Source organism: Pelodiscus sinensis, chromosome 10 (genome assembly GCF_049634645.1).
Source record: "Pelodiscus sinensis isolate JC-2024 chromosome 10, ASM4963464v1, whole genome shotgun sequence".
In the NCBI taxonomy this organism is placed as follows: domain Eukaryota; kingdom Metazoa; phylum Chordata; order Testudines; family Trionychidae; genus Pelodiscus; species Pelodiscus sinensis.
Window position 1 is genome coordinate 32,516,942 of NC_134720.1, and position 15,590 is coordinate 32,532,531.

The window sequence follows — 15,590 nt, forward strand, 5'->3', positions numbered from 1 at the left end:
TGAATAGGTTTTTTTTTCTACTAGAATTACAGAGAAAACGTTGTTATCTGGCACTCATGGAGAATGGTGGTTGACAGTTAATTGAATGTGCTGGATACTCAAGCTTATAGCTCTGACCCCGTCTGCTACCAGCAGATCTGGCCCCCAGCAGCTCAACGAAGGCTGAAGGGGAAAGAGGCACCCGTTGATGATGTCAGACAGTAGTGCCAGCTGTCAAAAGCCCTGCAATGGAAAGCTGGGAGTCAGGAGCATGAGCCTGAAGCTGCGGTGATATTATGGCTGGGGGCCACAATCTTGCAGCCCACTGAAACGAAGTAGAGGCACTCATGTAGCTCACTTGCTATCCTAAGTTGCTCATTGCTAATAGAGCCAATCACTGACATGCAAATGAAAACCTGATTCTTTCTTCATTTCTTGAATATCACCTTATACAAACATTATCATTATTTTCTTTGGATGAGCTGACCATGCAAAATAGGTACTGGAAGCAAAAGACCTATCTCTTTCCTGGACAGACACTGTAAGGGATTTAAAATGTAAAGTTCTGAGCTAAAACTTTACATATATGAAATTGTAAACAAAAACTGGAACCAAATGTATAATTTAGAATAGTGCCTAATGTAACATAATATTCTTCTGGATGACATTTTGGTAATAAACACCACAGTGTCTATAATTTCTCTGAATAACTGTTAGGAAAGCCAGTAAGGCTGAAATGTTAGCAATGTTTGGAAAAAAACTAAGATTCTTAGAGACATCTAGAATTATCCATGCAACCTGTTACCTGTTAGCATATCCAGATGCAGCAGGTGCATCTGATATCGTAACCTACTGAATTAAGGCTCGAATTCAGCAAAGCATATAGGTGAGTGTTATTGGCTTCTCAAAGGCCTGGTCTACATTAGGGAGCTATTTTGAAATAACAAGCGGAACGTCCACACTACCAAGTCCATTATTTCAAAATAACACGCTGATTATTTTGAAATAGTAACTCCTGCTTTCCATAAGGAATAACACTTATTTCAAAATAGTTATTTTGAAATAGTGGTAGTGTGGATGTTCCACTGCTGCTATTTTGAAATAATTACTTTCCAGAGTTATTCAGCGTTTCCTGAGCTCTAAGTTGAGGCAGCAAGTCCACATTAAGGGAGCCTGCCTCAGACTAAGTTCTAGGCTTCCCTGTAGAGAGGGCACACTATTTCAAAATAGTTATTTTGGAAGTTATTGTTTCAAAATAAGTTATTTCGAAATAATTTCCTAGTATAGGCATGCCCAATGAGAGCTACGGGGTGCTGAACAATTCTGAAAAATTAGGCTACAACTTTTAGAAGTCAGAATGAGAGCTGAACTCTGGGAAGATCCAGTCCCAATCATGGGTGAAGAGTTCTGGAGTTAAAAAAAAAACAGGAATATCACAAAAATTCTTCAAAGCAGCTCTTTTACCTCAATGTATGCATTTACCTAATTTGTAGCATCAACCTAGGGTCATACAAGTAAACATTTGCTCCTACAAATAAAGTATATTGATGCCTTTTGCTCCCACAAATACAGGTTTCCGCCCTCATAGATTCTGTGGTCAGATCAGTGGAGGCCAATTTAACATTTAGCCCTCAGAAATAAATAGGATAAAAATAAACCATAAATAAATATTTTTGAATTGCACAAAAATTTTCTACCTGAAATATCTGTACCCTTTGGCCTTTTATTATAAATCTCTTCTTCAGAAAGGCTGACGCTTGATTTCCGTCTTCTGTTACCTGAGGAATAGATGGCAATTGATTTTACTTCTTTTGCATCATATATTCTTCTCTTATGATTAATCAGCATGTACAAAAGCAAAGTGGCCTCACTCCAATGAAGAGGAGAGTAATTCCCCTTGGAGGACACAGATATCGTTGCCAATTTTGGTTGTATATATACCTGGAGGATTCATCATATGACATAATCTTTAAATTGTTGGCAACCCTCCACTGGAAATGCATGGGTGGGGCAGGATGTAGAAGATCAGGGCCCAGCAGGTCAGTTGCTTCTAGACCCAAGAAAGAGGCAGACAAGTTCTTCCACAGAGCTGAGCTCTAAGTGAGGTCCAGGACTAGTCTGATGAAAACCAGCAATCTACCACACCAGGAGATGAAGGACATGAGAGAGACACTGGAGAAAGGGCAGCCTGACTGCAAACCTAAAAGCCAGAGTTGGGGTGTGATGGACTGATACCCACAGGAACTGTTAGGAAATAGCCCAGTGAAACCAGACATTGTTGTGGTTGTGCTACTGAGATGCAAGGCGGCAGCAGCCCATTTCCCTAATGATCCCGTCATGGGATTGCTTTCCACTGCTTGGGTCCTGGGCTGGAACTAAGTGAATCAGCATGGGCATGGGTCCTTTTTCACTAAGGAGCTGTCGGGCCTGAAATCTTAGGCCTGAGCCCAGAGATTGTTTGGTGGTTGCCTGTCACAGCTAGGAGACAGAGAACTATCGATTGTTTAATTGATCAGCTCCCACTGGCCAATTGGGATTGCCAACTATGTAATATTTAAAAACTGCACACTCCAGCAGGAGGGCTAGAAATGCCCCACCTCTTCCCCCAAAGATCATAGAATAGTAGAACTGGAAGGAACCTTGAGAGATCATCAAGTCCAGTCCCCTGCCCCAGTGTTTCCCAATTTTATTTGGCCATGGAACCCTTTTCAGCTTTTCAGAATTTCAAGGAAACCCTAGGTTTGTCAAGCAAAAAAAAAGGGGGGGGGGCAACCCACTAATGCATGAAAATCACATTCCTTCCCCAAGACCCCCCTACCCCTTCCTTGAGGCCTCATCCTCTCTGTTCCCCTCCTCTCCATCACTTGCTATCCCCAGCCCTTATACACTCTCACTAGGTTGAGACAGGAGGTCCAGGCTCTGGGGTGGGAATGAGGGATTTGGGTGTGGGAAGGGGTGAGAAGTACAAGCTCTATGAGGGAATCTGGATGCAGGAGAAGAGAATGTTGGCTCAGGGAGGGGGTTCCAGGCTGGGGAGTGTTGGGCTCAGGTGGAAGGTTGGGGTGCTGAGCAAGCCATGGGCTTGTGGATGTGAGGGTGCAGGAGTTTGGGCTGGATATGTGAGGGGCTCAGGGCAAGGAGGTTGTGAGTATCATGGGCTCAGGACACAGATTTGTGATGTGTGGATGGTGCAGGAGTGTGGTGGCAGAAGACTGAGGATGTGGGGATGCAGGAGTTTGGGATGTAAGAGGCTCAGGACAGGGGGTTCCACTGTATGATAGGCTCAGATTTGGGGTCAGGTGGTGCAGGAGTGTTATGATGCTGCAGTGAGATGGAGGTTTAGCCCCAGTTGGGGGCTTGTTGGCCAGGCTTCATTTTTAAATAAAATATGTCAAACTCAAAAGGTATGTCTACACTAGCCACCCTAGTTCGGACTAGGGTGGCTAATGCAGTCATTTGAACTTGCAAATGAAGCCCGGGATTTAAATATCCCGAGCTTCATTTGCATATTCCCGGGTGCCACCATTTTTAAATGCCCGGTAGTTCCAACTACCTGCCCGCGGCTATACGCGACATGGGATAGGTAGTTCGAACTAAAGCTCCTAATTCGAACTACCGTTACTCCTCCTGCAATGAGGAGTAACGGTAGTTCGAATTAGGAGCTTTAGTTTGAACTACCTAGCCCGTGCCACATGTAGCACATATTTATATATATATAAATATATATAATATATGTGCCACATATTTAAATCCCGACTTCATTGACTATGTCAGGTAGCCTATTTTACATGCCTCTGTTGGCAGAGGCATATAGTCTAGACATACCCTTAGTGTGCATCCCATGCAGGGACTGGGGACCCCTGCCAACAGGCAGTGTGCTATGACGCCTGGTAGGATGGGAAGTACTAATTGGGTAACTACATGGCTGCAAGTCAAGCTGCTCTTAAGAATATCTGGGTGACCTCCCAATCCCCCGACACTGCCAGAATGGGGTGCCCTAACTGAGTGGTTAAAAAAATAATGTAGTACACACTTTTCTTATAAATAACTTACTGATTGTGTTTCTTTTCTGTTCATTCTTGTTCTGGTCATGTAGTATCCAGTCACCTGTTAAAATATAAATGTTTTCTGGAGTAAATGAAAGGCACTGAAAATAATTCTCACTGCTAATCCAAAAATCCAATAATTCTCACACAGGAAAATTATTCATCTTTTATACTGCTCAGCAAGATTTAACAGCAGGGTACTGTAATGAGATATCATTTTGCTATGATTTTGTTACTTTTAACAAATATTTTACAGCACGTTTAATATGATGTGTTATCTTTAATAATTCAAACTCAACCATCCTTGCCAAAATAAATTAAAACATTTTACTCTGAAATGTGAAATTCTTTCAATTTTTACTCTTTGGTCAGTTGATTGAAACAGTACAATTTTTACCATTTCGTCAGCCTGATTCTAACTCATGGAAATTCAGATTTAACCCTTGGCTAAATCTGACCTTTTGTAACAGGTTCTCTGTTATCAATATAAATAAGAAAGGTTCTCCTATAGTGTTATTCTAAATCAGCTTTACATAACATTTGTGAACTAACTCTTTTTTGAGAGACAGTTCCCAAATATCCTAATAGCTATGGGTATGTGTACACTACCCTCCTAGTTCGAACTAGGAGGGTAATGTAGGCATACCGCACTTGCAAATGAAGCCCAGGATTTGAATTTCCCGGGCTTCATTTGCATAAGCCGGGCGCCGCCATTTTTAAATCCCGGCTCGTTCGAACCCCGTGCCCGGCTTATGCAAATGAAGCCCGGGAAATTCAAATCCCGGGCTTCATTTGCAAGTGCGGTATGCCTACATTACCCTCCTAGTTCGAACGAGGAGGGTAGTGTAGACATACCCTATGTTAATCTGTGTTTATTTCATTACCAAGATTCATGCACAACCTACAGATTTTTATAATGACCAGCAACTTGTTGGAAAATCTATTTACTTGAGTAAAACAGGAAGAAACATTTCTGAAAATGACAAAGTACAATACTATTTTTGTTATAGGTTGATCCTCTCTAGTTTGGGATTCCCTGGACTGGCACAATTTTAGTTAGCCAGATATCCACTTATCATGGGCATGGCCAAGTTTCTGGCAGTCCCATAAAATTTGTTTACAGCCACCAGTCCTGGCTCATTGTTTTGTGCTGTTATTTAGATCTAATTTTCCTCTAAATGTCTTCAAATAGCTCAGGCTATGTATAGACTTCAGGCTTCTTTCAGAAGAAACTTTTTTCAGAAGAGATATTCCGAAAAAACTTCTTCCGAAAGAGTGCATCCACACATAAAAGCGCATCGAAAAAGCGATTTGCTTTTTCGATAGATAGCGTCCACACTGAATGGATGCTATACGCTATCTTGCATTTCAGCTGTGATTACTATGTCCAGCTCTTACTACTTTTAAAATGCCGAGCCGCAAAAGTCCCAGATCTTCTGCCTCTATATTTTAAATGTACTAAGAGCCTTACTACATTTAAAATGCAGAGGTACATCAGTTCGGGACCCGGTGCAAGCTGGAACTGCTGAGTCTCGGCTTGCACTGGTCTGGGACCTATTCCTGCTGCAGCTCTGTATTTTAAATGGAATAAGAGCCAGGCGAGTCTTACTACATATAAAACACAGAGGTGCAGCGGTCCAGGATCTGATCAGTCCTGGCTCATGCCGGAGGTGGGGAGCTACCCCTGCTGCGGCTCTGCAGCTTAAAATTAGTAGCAGCTGGGCTGCCTGTGTGCCCGGCTCCTACTACATTTAAACTGCAGAGCTGCAGTGGGGGTAGCTTCTGGACCAGCTCAAGGAGAGACAGTGTGCCTCCCCTTATCGACTAATCATGTCGTCGATACAAATTGTAGCAACGATATGATTAGTCAATTACCCACTTCTTAACATCCTTACCTCTATCATTATATCACTAGATCTAAATCAGTGGTGAGCAGCCTGCAGACTGAGGGTCACTAGGGTTCTATGTGTGTCCCACGAGACATTTTGTTTACTGTTGCCGATGTGCAGGGTTGCCATATTCTTCTGGTTTCCATCCACAGAGTTTTTTTCCCACCAATATTACTAAAGTGACATGCACATAAAGCAAGGGCACATGCAGTGAGGTGCGTACTGATTGCACACAACAATGACTATGAGAGCTAGGCACTCCCTCTGCATTCAATCAAAGTGCTGCTATGGTTCTGTCAGCACACCCTACAAATTCTAGGTACACAAGCATAGTTAGCAAAATTATCCTATACTAGGAGGCCATCTTGGTTACAACAATCTTGCGGCACACTGAAATGAAGGAGGGACACTCTTGCTGCCTATTCACTAGGTTGCCCATCGCTGATCTAAAGTCATACAACACGGTATTATATATTTATTTTACATTTCTTATTTCTGATATTGTAATGTTGTTATACTCTCATAACTGCACTTCTGCTACAGCATGTGTAAATCAACATAAAAGTTATAATATATTGAGATATTGTATATTTTAGAGAATATTTAAATTAATATAAATTACATTATTAACATTTTCCAATATTTCCAATCTCTCTTTTCCTGGGACTTGGCACTTTCAGGTCCAGATCTGGTGACCTCAATGAAAGCAGAATTTGACCCAAACTTACACACAAGTTTTCAGCAGAAACAAATTATAGCTCAGTTAAACACACACACAAAAAACTCACATTCTCTTAGTTTTGCTTTCCAGACAATTTCTTCAGATTCATCTTCAATCAAAGATAAGGTAAACACCATAGGTTGCTCCAAGTAGACTTCAAAATAATGTTTTAATTTTAAGACCGAGCCATCACAAAATTCAATTTCCTAAAACATTAAATCAATTTTTTTTAAAAGCTGAAATATTTACTCAAAGCATTAAATAGCTTAAACATAAAAAGACAGCTTTTGGAAAAGCTGTGACATAGATATGAAGTGAAACCCTGGCCAAATAAGCCAACAGGAGGTTTCCTAATGATTTCTTAGGAGCCTGGATTTACCTCCTTGGTTTAGAGTTTCTAAGTTTAAAGATTTCCTATAATAACAACAAACAAATGTGCTGAAATTCATTTACACTAACACATGACCTAAATTTCTACGGCATATAAATGATCAAATATATATTTCTGCAAAATGTTTTCAGTCCAATTATGTGTTCATGTACATACCTCAGGAGTTATTTCAGCTTCTGATTCACTGATTAATTTGTATTTCTTTCCATCTTGTAGTCGTTTTTGACAAACTGGGGGCTTGTCAATTTTGATGAATTTCTTACCAGAAGATTTTACTGTTTTCGTGATATCCTAAAATTTTAAAATATATTTTACTTGATACTCATCCTGGTCAACAAATTAAATAATTTCATAAACGTGGATGTGCTTTTAAACTTTCTTGTGGTTTTCCTCTATCTTTAGAGGAAATGGATGGTGATGCTTTCCCTTGGAAAGTGAATGGTAATATCAAACATTTGCAGATCATGGAATATATTCTCCCTCACATCTAGACAGGTTCACATATTGGTGGAGCCTTCAATCTGTGCATATCAGTCAGCTATTGTATTTGTATGATATCCCATTAAGTGCAAATAATGAATGAGATTATCTACAAGGCTTTTTAAAGTACTACTCACAACTTTCATGTCTGATCATTATGAATATTCTTTTTTAACATACACATGCCTTTCCACACATCAAGCCTTACGAAAAGTAATATACAAATTTACGATTTTTAGCAAGGAACCACCAGAGAAATATTGTACCTTATCTGGTTTCATTGGCACCTGTCCTCTGAAGTGCTGAGCTTTTTCCACTGCTACTGAGAAAACTTCCCAGAGGAAATAAGGGGTGCCCAGTTGTTTGCAGGATTGGGTTCTAATTGCTAACATGTTAACTGCATATCTAGCCAAGTCTAGGATAGTAAAATACTGAATAAAGCAAGAAGCAAGTCTATTATTGACCCCTTCCAAAGAGCATCACAATGTTGATCAGAGTGAGTCCTGGCAGGTCTCATAAGAAAGGCCATACTGGGTCAAACCAAAGGTTCATCTACCCCAGTAACCTGTTTTTTGACAGTAGCCAATGCCATGTGCCCCAGATGGAATGAACAGAACAGGTAACCATCAGTGATCCATCCCGACACCCATTCCCAGTCTGACAAATAAAGGCCAGGGACACTATCTCTGCCCATCCTAGATAATAGCCATTGATGGACCTATCCTCCATGTACATAGCTAGTTCTTTTTTGAACCCTCTTGAAGTCCTGATCTTCACAATATCCTCTGGCAGGAGTCCCACAGGTTGACTGTGCATTATGTGAAAAAATACTTCCTGCTGTTTATAACCATTTTGAGAAACCTGTTAGCTGGCTGAGTCAGTTTGCTTACTTACCGGTACTGCAGCCACGGAGACTCATGACTCCTATTGGCTCCGATTAGCTGTTTGCAGCCAAGGGGAGCTGCAAGAAGTGGTGTGGATAGGATCATTGCTTTGGCTGCAAATGGTGAAACGGAGCCAATAGGAGCCACAAAGTTCCATGGCCATAGCACCAGGAAGTAAATAAACTGGTGTAGACAGTTCACAGGTTCCTCAAAGTGGTTTTGTGAACCACGTTGAGAAACACTGTGTTATGGGAAGGAGTAAGTAACTTTTATTTTCTTTCCCCACACAAATCCTCTATCACATCTTCTCCTTAGTCATCTCTTTTCCAAGCTAAAAAGTTCCAGTTTTATTAATCTCTCTTCATATAGCAGCCATTTCAACCCCCCCTAAAAATTTCTGTTGCCCTTTTCTGAACCTTTTCCATTATATCGTTTTTGAGATGAGGTGACCACATCTGCACACAGTATTTAAGATGCAGGCGTACCATGGATTTATAAAGAGGCAATAATATACTTTCTGTTTTATTATGAATCCTTTGCTTACTGATTCCCAACACTATTTGCTTTTTTGACTTCCACTACACACTGAGGCTACGTCTACACTGGCCCCTCTTCCGGAAGGGGCATGTAAATTTCACGAGTCGTCGTAGGGAAATCCGCGGGGGATTTAAATATCCCCCGCGGCATTTAAATAAAAATGTCCGCCGCTTTTTTCCGGCTTTTAAAAAAGCCGGAAAAGAGCGTCTAGACTGGCCCCGATCCTCCGGAAAAAGTGCCCTTTTCCGGAGGCTCTTATTCTTACTTCAAAGTAAGTGCCCTTTGAAGTAAGAATAAGAGCCTCCGGAAAAGGGCACTTTTTCCGGAGGATCGGGGCCAGTCTAGACGCTCTTTTCCGGCTTTTTTAAAAGCCGGAAAAAAGCGGCGGACATTTTTATTTAAATGCCGCGGGGGATATTTAAATCCCCCGCGGATTTCCCTACGACGACTCGTGAAATTTACATGCCCCTTCCGGAAGAGGGGCCAGTGTAGACGTAGCCTGAGTGGATGTTTTCAGAGAACTATTCACAATGACTCCATCTCTCTCTTGAATGGTAACAGCTAATTTAAACCCCATCAATGTAAATGTATAATTAGGATTATGTTTTCCAGGATGTGTTACTTTGCATTTATCAACATTGAATGTCATCTATTCTTCCATTTATTCTTCAGTAACTTTCAAATATCATTATCTAGCTATTATATAATATGGAGCAGTTCAACAATATATTCTGTCACAAATGATGAGAGTGAATGACAGAGTATGAACTAGTCTGGAAGCTGAACTTCTACCCTTATTCTGATCCTGCAAGCACTACGTGAATGAAATTCCCAGTGACTCTAAAACCTCTCTATATGTGAGATATTCTACTGGAAGATCAGTTTATCTATGGCTACAACTCCATACATTTGATAATATTGGATATGAGGCCTAAAACCTATTACAATGACAATATTTTAATGATCAACAGTTGGGCATTTTTATATTAAATTTGAGCATTTCCCACTTAAGTTAAAAAAATTTTACCTTTATAAATGAATCATTATTTGTTGCTACATACACACGAAAAGATAAGGAAGGGTGATTATTGACAACTTTGTATAAAATTACAGCTCCATCATAATATACTGGCTCTTGTGTTTGAACGACCGGTCCGACCGGAGAGAGAGAACTCACATGCCATTTGACATGCGTCTTTGAATGATCAACAGAAGGCTCAATTGATGGACCAGTACTTTTAATATGTAAAACTTTGAATGACATGTCAGATTCATGATCTGCAAAGAGATACCAAAATATTAACATTGCTTATAATGAATAGCAATAGATAGATGCACTTGTTAAATCAAAGTATTGTACTTACCATTTAGGCTGAGGGAATGTGGGAACTGAATGGAAGTAAGATCAGAGGCCGAGTCACAACTGATATTAAATAGAGGGCCTCCGACAATCCATGGTTTTTCAATATAATCAGCATATTTGCTCCAAGATAACACAGAATATTTGATTACAACAGCCTTTGTTACATCAAATATCAAGCCTGTAACAGTACACTGATATGTTCCCTCTGCCTCCAGCTTCAACCTGTATTGAACAAAGGTGACAAATCCAGTTTAGCTTTCATTACATGGTAAATATCATGTGATGTGATCTTTTTAAAAATGGTTCATATGAGATCTTTTTTTTTTTTTTAAGTGTTTCCTTTGGAGGTTTTCTCCCCACCAAGAACAAAACCCTATTAACAAACAAAAACATGGAAATAGAACATAAAATCTTTTTATTTTATTTTTTAAATTGAACCTAGGTTTGTTTGTTTTTAGCATATCAGCTAAATAAGGCTGGTAAAATAATATCCAAAGGCCATATCAGCCCTCCAAGACACTGGATCTAGCCTGCGGGTGAAGTGGGAGCCTCAGCAAGGCTCCTTGCCTGCCTCACTCCTGGACATTCCTTAGAACAGCTGGCTGCAAGGCCATGTGTGTCTGTGAACTTTGGGGGTAGGAAGGGAGAGACTTTGTATGCTGCCCCCACCCCCAGCACAAGTTCTCAGCTCTCACTGGCATTCAGAGCAGCAAACATGATCCCTGCTTCACTGGGGAACCTAGTGGGCAGCGCTGCTGGCTAGGAGCCACACAGGTGAGCGCCTCCCAGTCAGAGCCTGCCTCTGGCACCTCAGCCTCTTCTTCTCCCCAACCCTCGGTTCCCTCTCCTGAACCTTTACCCTACATAGCCCAAACCCTCTACACTTCTACTCCTGCACCCATACCCCCTACAAGATCCTGCACCCCCTCCGGGTCACAATCTCCTCCCAGAACCTAAACAACTTCCTACATCCTTCCTCTAGGTCAGAATCCTCTCCTGCACCCATACCTCCTCCTGGACACTACACCTTTTCCTGCACCCTAGTCTCCTGCACCAAGTCACAACCCTCTCCTTCACCCAGACTCCCACCCAGAGCTCACACCCTTCCTGCACCTCAGTCCGTTACCCCAAGCTCTCTTCTGCACCCAACCTCCATCCCAGACACCATGCCTCACCCATTAATACCATGGAAGAGTGTGGCCTTTGACCACTTACTAAATTCTTAGAGTGGCCCCTCATCAAAAATTGTGACAAGTATCAGAGAGGTAGCCATGTTAGTCTGAATCTGCATAAATAACGACACCTTATATGCATCTGACGAAGTGGGTCTTTGCCCACAAAAGCTTATGCTCCAATAAATGTGTTAGTCTATAAGGTGCCATGGGACTTCTTGTTGTTCATCAAAAATTATTGCCCATCCCTGAGCTAAAGGAACGCAGTTGGAGGAAGTTCAAGCCAGTGCAGAGTTTGATACACAGGTAAAGCGAAGAGCTGTTTCCTGCACAGGGAGCTCAAAGCAATTCCCACTGATTTTAATAGATGCTGAGCCAGACCTTAACTAAAGATTCTGAAGGTATATATTTACAACAGCAGCTAGGAAGGTGATTCTTACATGTATACCAGCTAGTCCATACAGAAGTCTGGACACGGTAGCACAGACAGCTAGCACAAGATGCCACTCTTTCCACAACGGCCAAATTATTTTTAGCATGCTAGCTCAAGCAGACCTAGCACATGTCTGACAATGGTGGAAATCACTCTTCCAGATGATGTATAGATAATACCCTGAATGATATTCAGAAGTAATCCCAAGCAGAGCACATTACAGTAATCCAACGCAGAGGTCAGAAATGCATGAGTAACTGTGGCAAAGCAGACATCCAATCCAAATGGAAAGTACACAACCCTCTAGAAAAATTCAAGTGGGAAAAGGGAATTATAGAACAAGATACTTTACAGAAGCCTCAGTCTCACAAAGGATTTAAACTCATGCTTAACTTTAATTACTTTAATGGAACTGTTCATATACTTAAAGTTAAGATTTCCTGGATTGAGCACAGAATCCAGTACTGATAAGAGTAATGAACTATCTATTTTAATGGATTTTGAGGCATATTCACTTACAATTATGCATGTTATTGAGCAAGATACATAAGATAATTTAATCTTTTATGTAATTCAGCTGAAGAGAGAAGCAATTTGATATGAAAAATACAAACGTTTACCAAATACATTAAATTATACCTACCAAAATTGTCCTCTCGAAAGTTTTCTGGGGGTCACTTGCTCTTTCTGGTTCTGTACATATAAATGAATACATTTGATGAAGCATAAATTTTGCAGTATTTTGTACAATTTGAAAATACTAATAGCAATTCTAATACGGATTTTAAAAACATACATGTTCAGTCTTGATGTGTTCACAGTGAACTTGGCTAGTAGCCTCTAAATGAAAAAACAGGAAAAAAATAAACACTTTAAAATGAAAAATAATTAAAAATTGACAGATGCATAATTTCAACAAGAGCCATGGTTCACCAAGTGGCAGAAATTCATTCTTTTCCAACTCTATCTATAAAAATATTACTTTTATAAAATATACAATTCATAGGACACACTGACTATGAGCCATTGCAGCTTGAGTATAATTCCCTACACATAATTATGTAAGATTACCTTTATAAAATATACATTTCATACACAATTATGTATAGGGAACTATACTCACTCTGAAATGGGCCCTATTCAAATCTGTTGCATAAAGTGGAGGATGACCTTTTTAATACCCTTTCCTCACCTCTAAACATTTTAACATCCCTTTGATTCTAGGATTTTTCACAATATAATCCAGTGATGCTTTATAGAAATATATTATATATCAAATCCATCAGCCCTTGTACAAATTTCTGCCCTCAGGTTTACTGACACAATCCCGCAAATTTCAACTGCCTACACAAAAGAAATTAAGCTACTATTCCCTTCCCTCATCAGCCCTCTGTCACTCCTCTCCTTCCTCAGTGAATCCCATTCTCCCTCCTCCCACATTACCCCAGGCTTCCTCTGCCCCACCCTGGTTCAGCTGTTGTCCTTTCTCCATTTCACTCAGGTTGCTTCCTCCTCACCACTCCCTGCATGCACACATGGAGATCACTGAGATACCAGGAGAGACTCTTGCCACTCTCATCTCTGGTGTGTTACAGCAGCCCACATTATCAGGGAGCAACAATGGTAGGAAAAGTCCTGCATATGCTGGAGCATACTCAGTTGCTGCATCAGGATGGCACATCCAGAGTTCAGTCACAAGTAGGAGCAGAGAGGGGCTGCAGCATTATCAGTACAGATGGAATCTTCAGAGAATTGTACTGCCAAATTCAAACAAATTTCTACTGAACATGTGCAAAGTGAGATTTTAAAGGCTTATAACTTGGCCAAACTGAAGCACTTTTTTATGTGGATGGCAAAACGCCTATCCCTGATACCAGGGATGTCTTCATCTGAAGCAGTGGGTTGTGCCCATGAAAGCTCATGATACCATCTACATTTTTTGTTAATATCTAAGGCTACATCTATACAGGCAGTCCCCAGGTTACATGGATCCGACTTACATCGGATCCCTACTTACAAACGGGGTGAGGCAACCCTGCACTAGCTGCTTCCCCCCAGCAGACCAGGGAGACGCGAAGCTAGCGCCCGCCCCCCTCCCCCCCCAGCAGACCAGGGAGATGTGGAGCGGCTTCTCAGCAGACACCTTAGCTTGAGAATAAAGGACTGAGGGAAGTGAGGTGTGGGAGAATAAAACTGAGCTCTGGAGAAATGTTTGGCTAGAGTTTCCCCTACAATATGTACCAGTTCCGACTTACATACAAATTCAACTTAAGAACAAACCTGCAGTCCCTATCTTGTACGTAACCTGGGGACTGCCTGTACTACGATCCTCTTCCACAAGAGGAAATACAAATGGAGCACTCATTTGCATATGTCAGGCTCTCACTTGCATGTCCTCAGATCCCTTTTGCGCAAAAGGTTTTTGTGCAAAAAAGTGCCGTGTAGACAGCACTTTTTTGCGCAAAAACCTCTTGCACATAAGGGATCTGAGGAGGAAATGGAAATGAGAGTGTGACATATGCAAATAAGCACTCCATTTGCATTTCCTCTTGCGGAAGAGGATCGTAGTATAGACGTAGCCTAAGGTGCTGCAAGACTATTCGTTATTTTTTAAGTTTTTTCCTGATACAAGGGTGATTTCCCTATGCCAAAATTCAAGTCCTAGTTTTAAAAAAATAGATGCACTAGAGCTCCTCAATGAAATGGCTGAAAAAATTTTTCTTTTTCAATATGAGCTAAACAAAGTTTTTTTCCCCTAATATTGTTTTTTGAAATGGCTGAACCATTTTTGCTGAAACTTTGAAAAAAGCTTCAGTCTGAGACAGACTGGAAAGTATCAGCCTGAATCATTAAAGTTTGGCAAAAAAAGTAACTGAAAACAGAGACTTATAATGGGAAATATCAGGCTACCTTAACTATAGGTGGCACTATCAGCTCTACCTATGATATGCACCACTGACTTGATTCTGCAACTAATCATGGTGAGTAGTATATACTCACATTTACAGTGCCATTAAGATAACTCCAGCAGAAAGGGATGCAGAATCAGGCTGACACAGTCTTTAATTACATGATCACATTATCTTAGGGGGGATGTGTGTATATCTTTGGTTTGGAAAACATGCTATCTGAAAAACAATATGTGAACATAATTAAAGACTGAGCTGAATCCATTCTTGAATAAACTCTATTTTATTCGATAATGTTACAACTCAGATTAATTTGTCCCACAGCTATTTATGATGCTTTCAATCAATGAAGTACAGTAAGTTTGGTATTTCCTAAATTTTTGGGTTCCTAATTCTGAACCTTTAAAATTGCATTAAGAAAGAATTTTTAAATTTATGTATTAATAAATACACAGTGTAAGAGCACAAGCATACACAACATAAATTCTTAACTGGGCTCTTCTTTAATTTGGGAAGAGATTAATAGGAAAGAATGCTTGATAACCAGTCTATGTTACTGAGTCATTTGTTTGCTCTTGCATCCCATTGTCTGCTATAAATTATTGTAAGAATTACGTATGAATCCTTATGGAAGTTGTCCTTTTACAGCAACAGAAATAAGAACAAAAATATATAAACTCACCTGATTTTCTTATATCTGGTTCCTCAGTATCTGCAGACAAAAAGCCTTCTGATTATTTAAATTCAAATTATATTACCAAGTTGTATGAACTATAAATAGACAGC

General features: G+C 40.4%; 1 protein-coding gene across 8 annotated transcripts in view; it reads right to left on the minus strand.

The window, feature by feature from the left end:
- LOC102456789 (NACHT, LRR and PYD domains-containing protein 1b allele 5-like) overlaps positions 1–15,590 on the minus strand; it is a 42,958-nt gene that overhangs the window by 9,138 nt on the left and 18,230 nt on the right. For 7 of the 8 annotated variants that reach the window (XM_075937817.1, XM_075937816.1, XM_075937815.1 and 4 more), the window contains exons 5-13: positions 15,487–15,516; positions 12,692–12,735; positions 12,539–12,588; positions 10,292–10,512; positions 9,955–10,205; positions 7,183–7,317; positions 6,703–6,841; positions 4,033–4,086; positions 1,677–1,757 (exon numbers count right to left, since the gene is read on the minus strand). In XM_075937817.1, the coding sequence (XP_075793932.1) occupies positions 1,677–1,757; positions 4,033–4,086; positions 6,703–6,841; positions 7,183–7,317; positions 9,955–10,205; positions 10,292–10,512; positions 12,539–12,588; positions 12,692–12,735; positions 15,487–15,516 (1,005 nt within the window). Of the gene's footprint in view, positions 1–1,676; positions 1,758–1,920; positions 2,116–4,032; positions 4,087–6,702; positions 6,842–7,182; positions 7,318–9,954; positions 10,206–10,291; positions 10,513–12,538; positions 12,589–12,691; positions 12,736–15,486; positions 15,517–15,590 lie in introns of all 8 variants that reach the window. The other variant, XR_012906271.1, reaches the window with a different exon arrangement.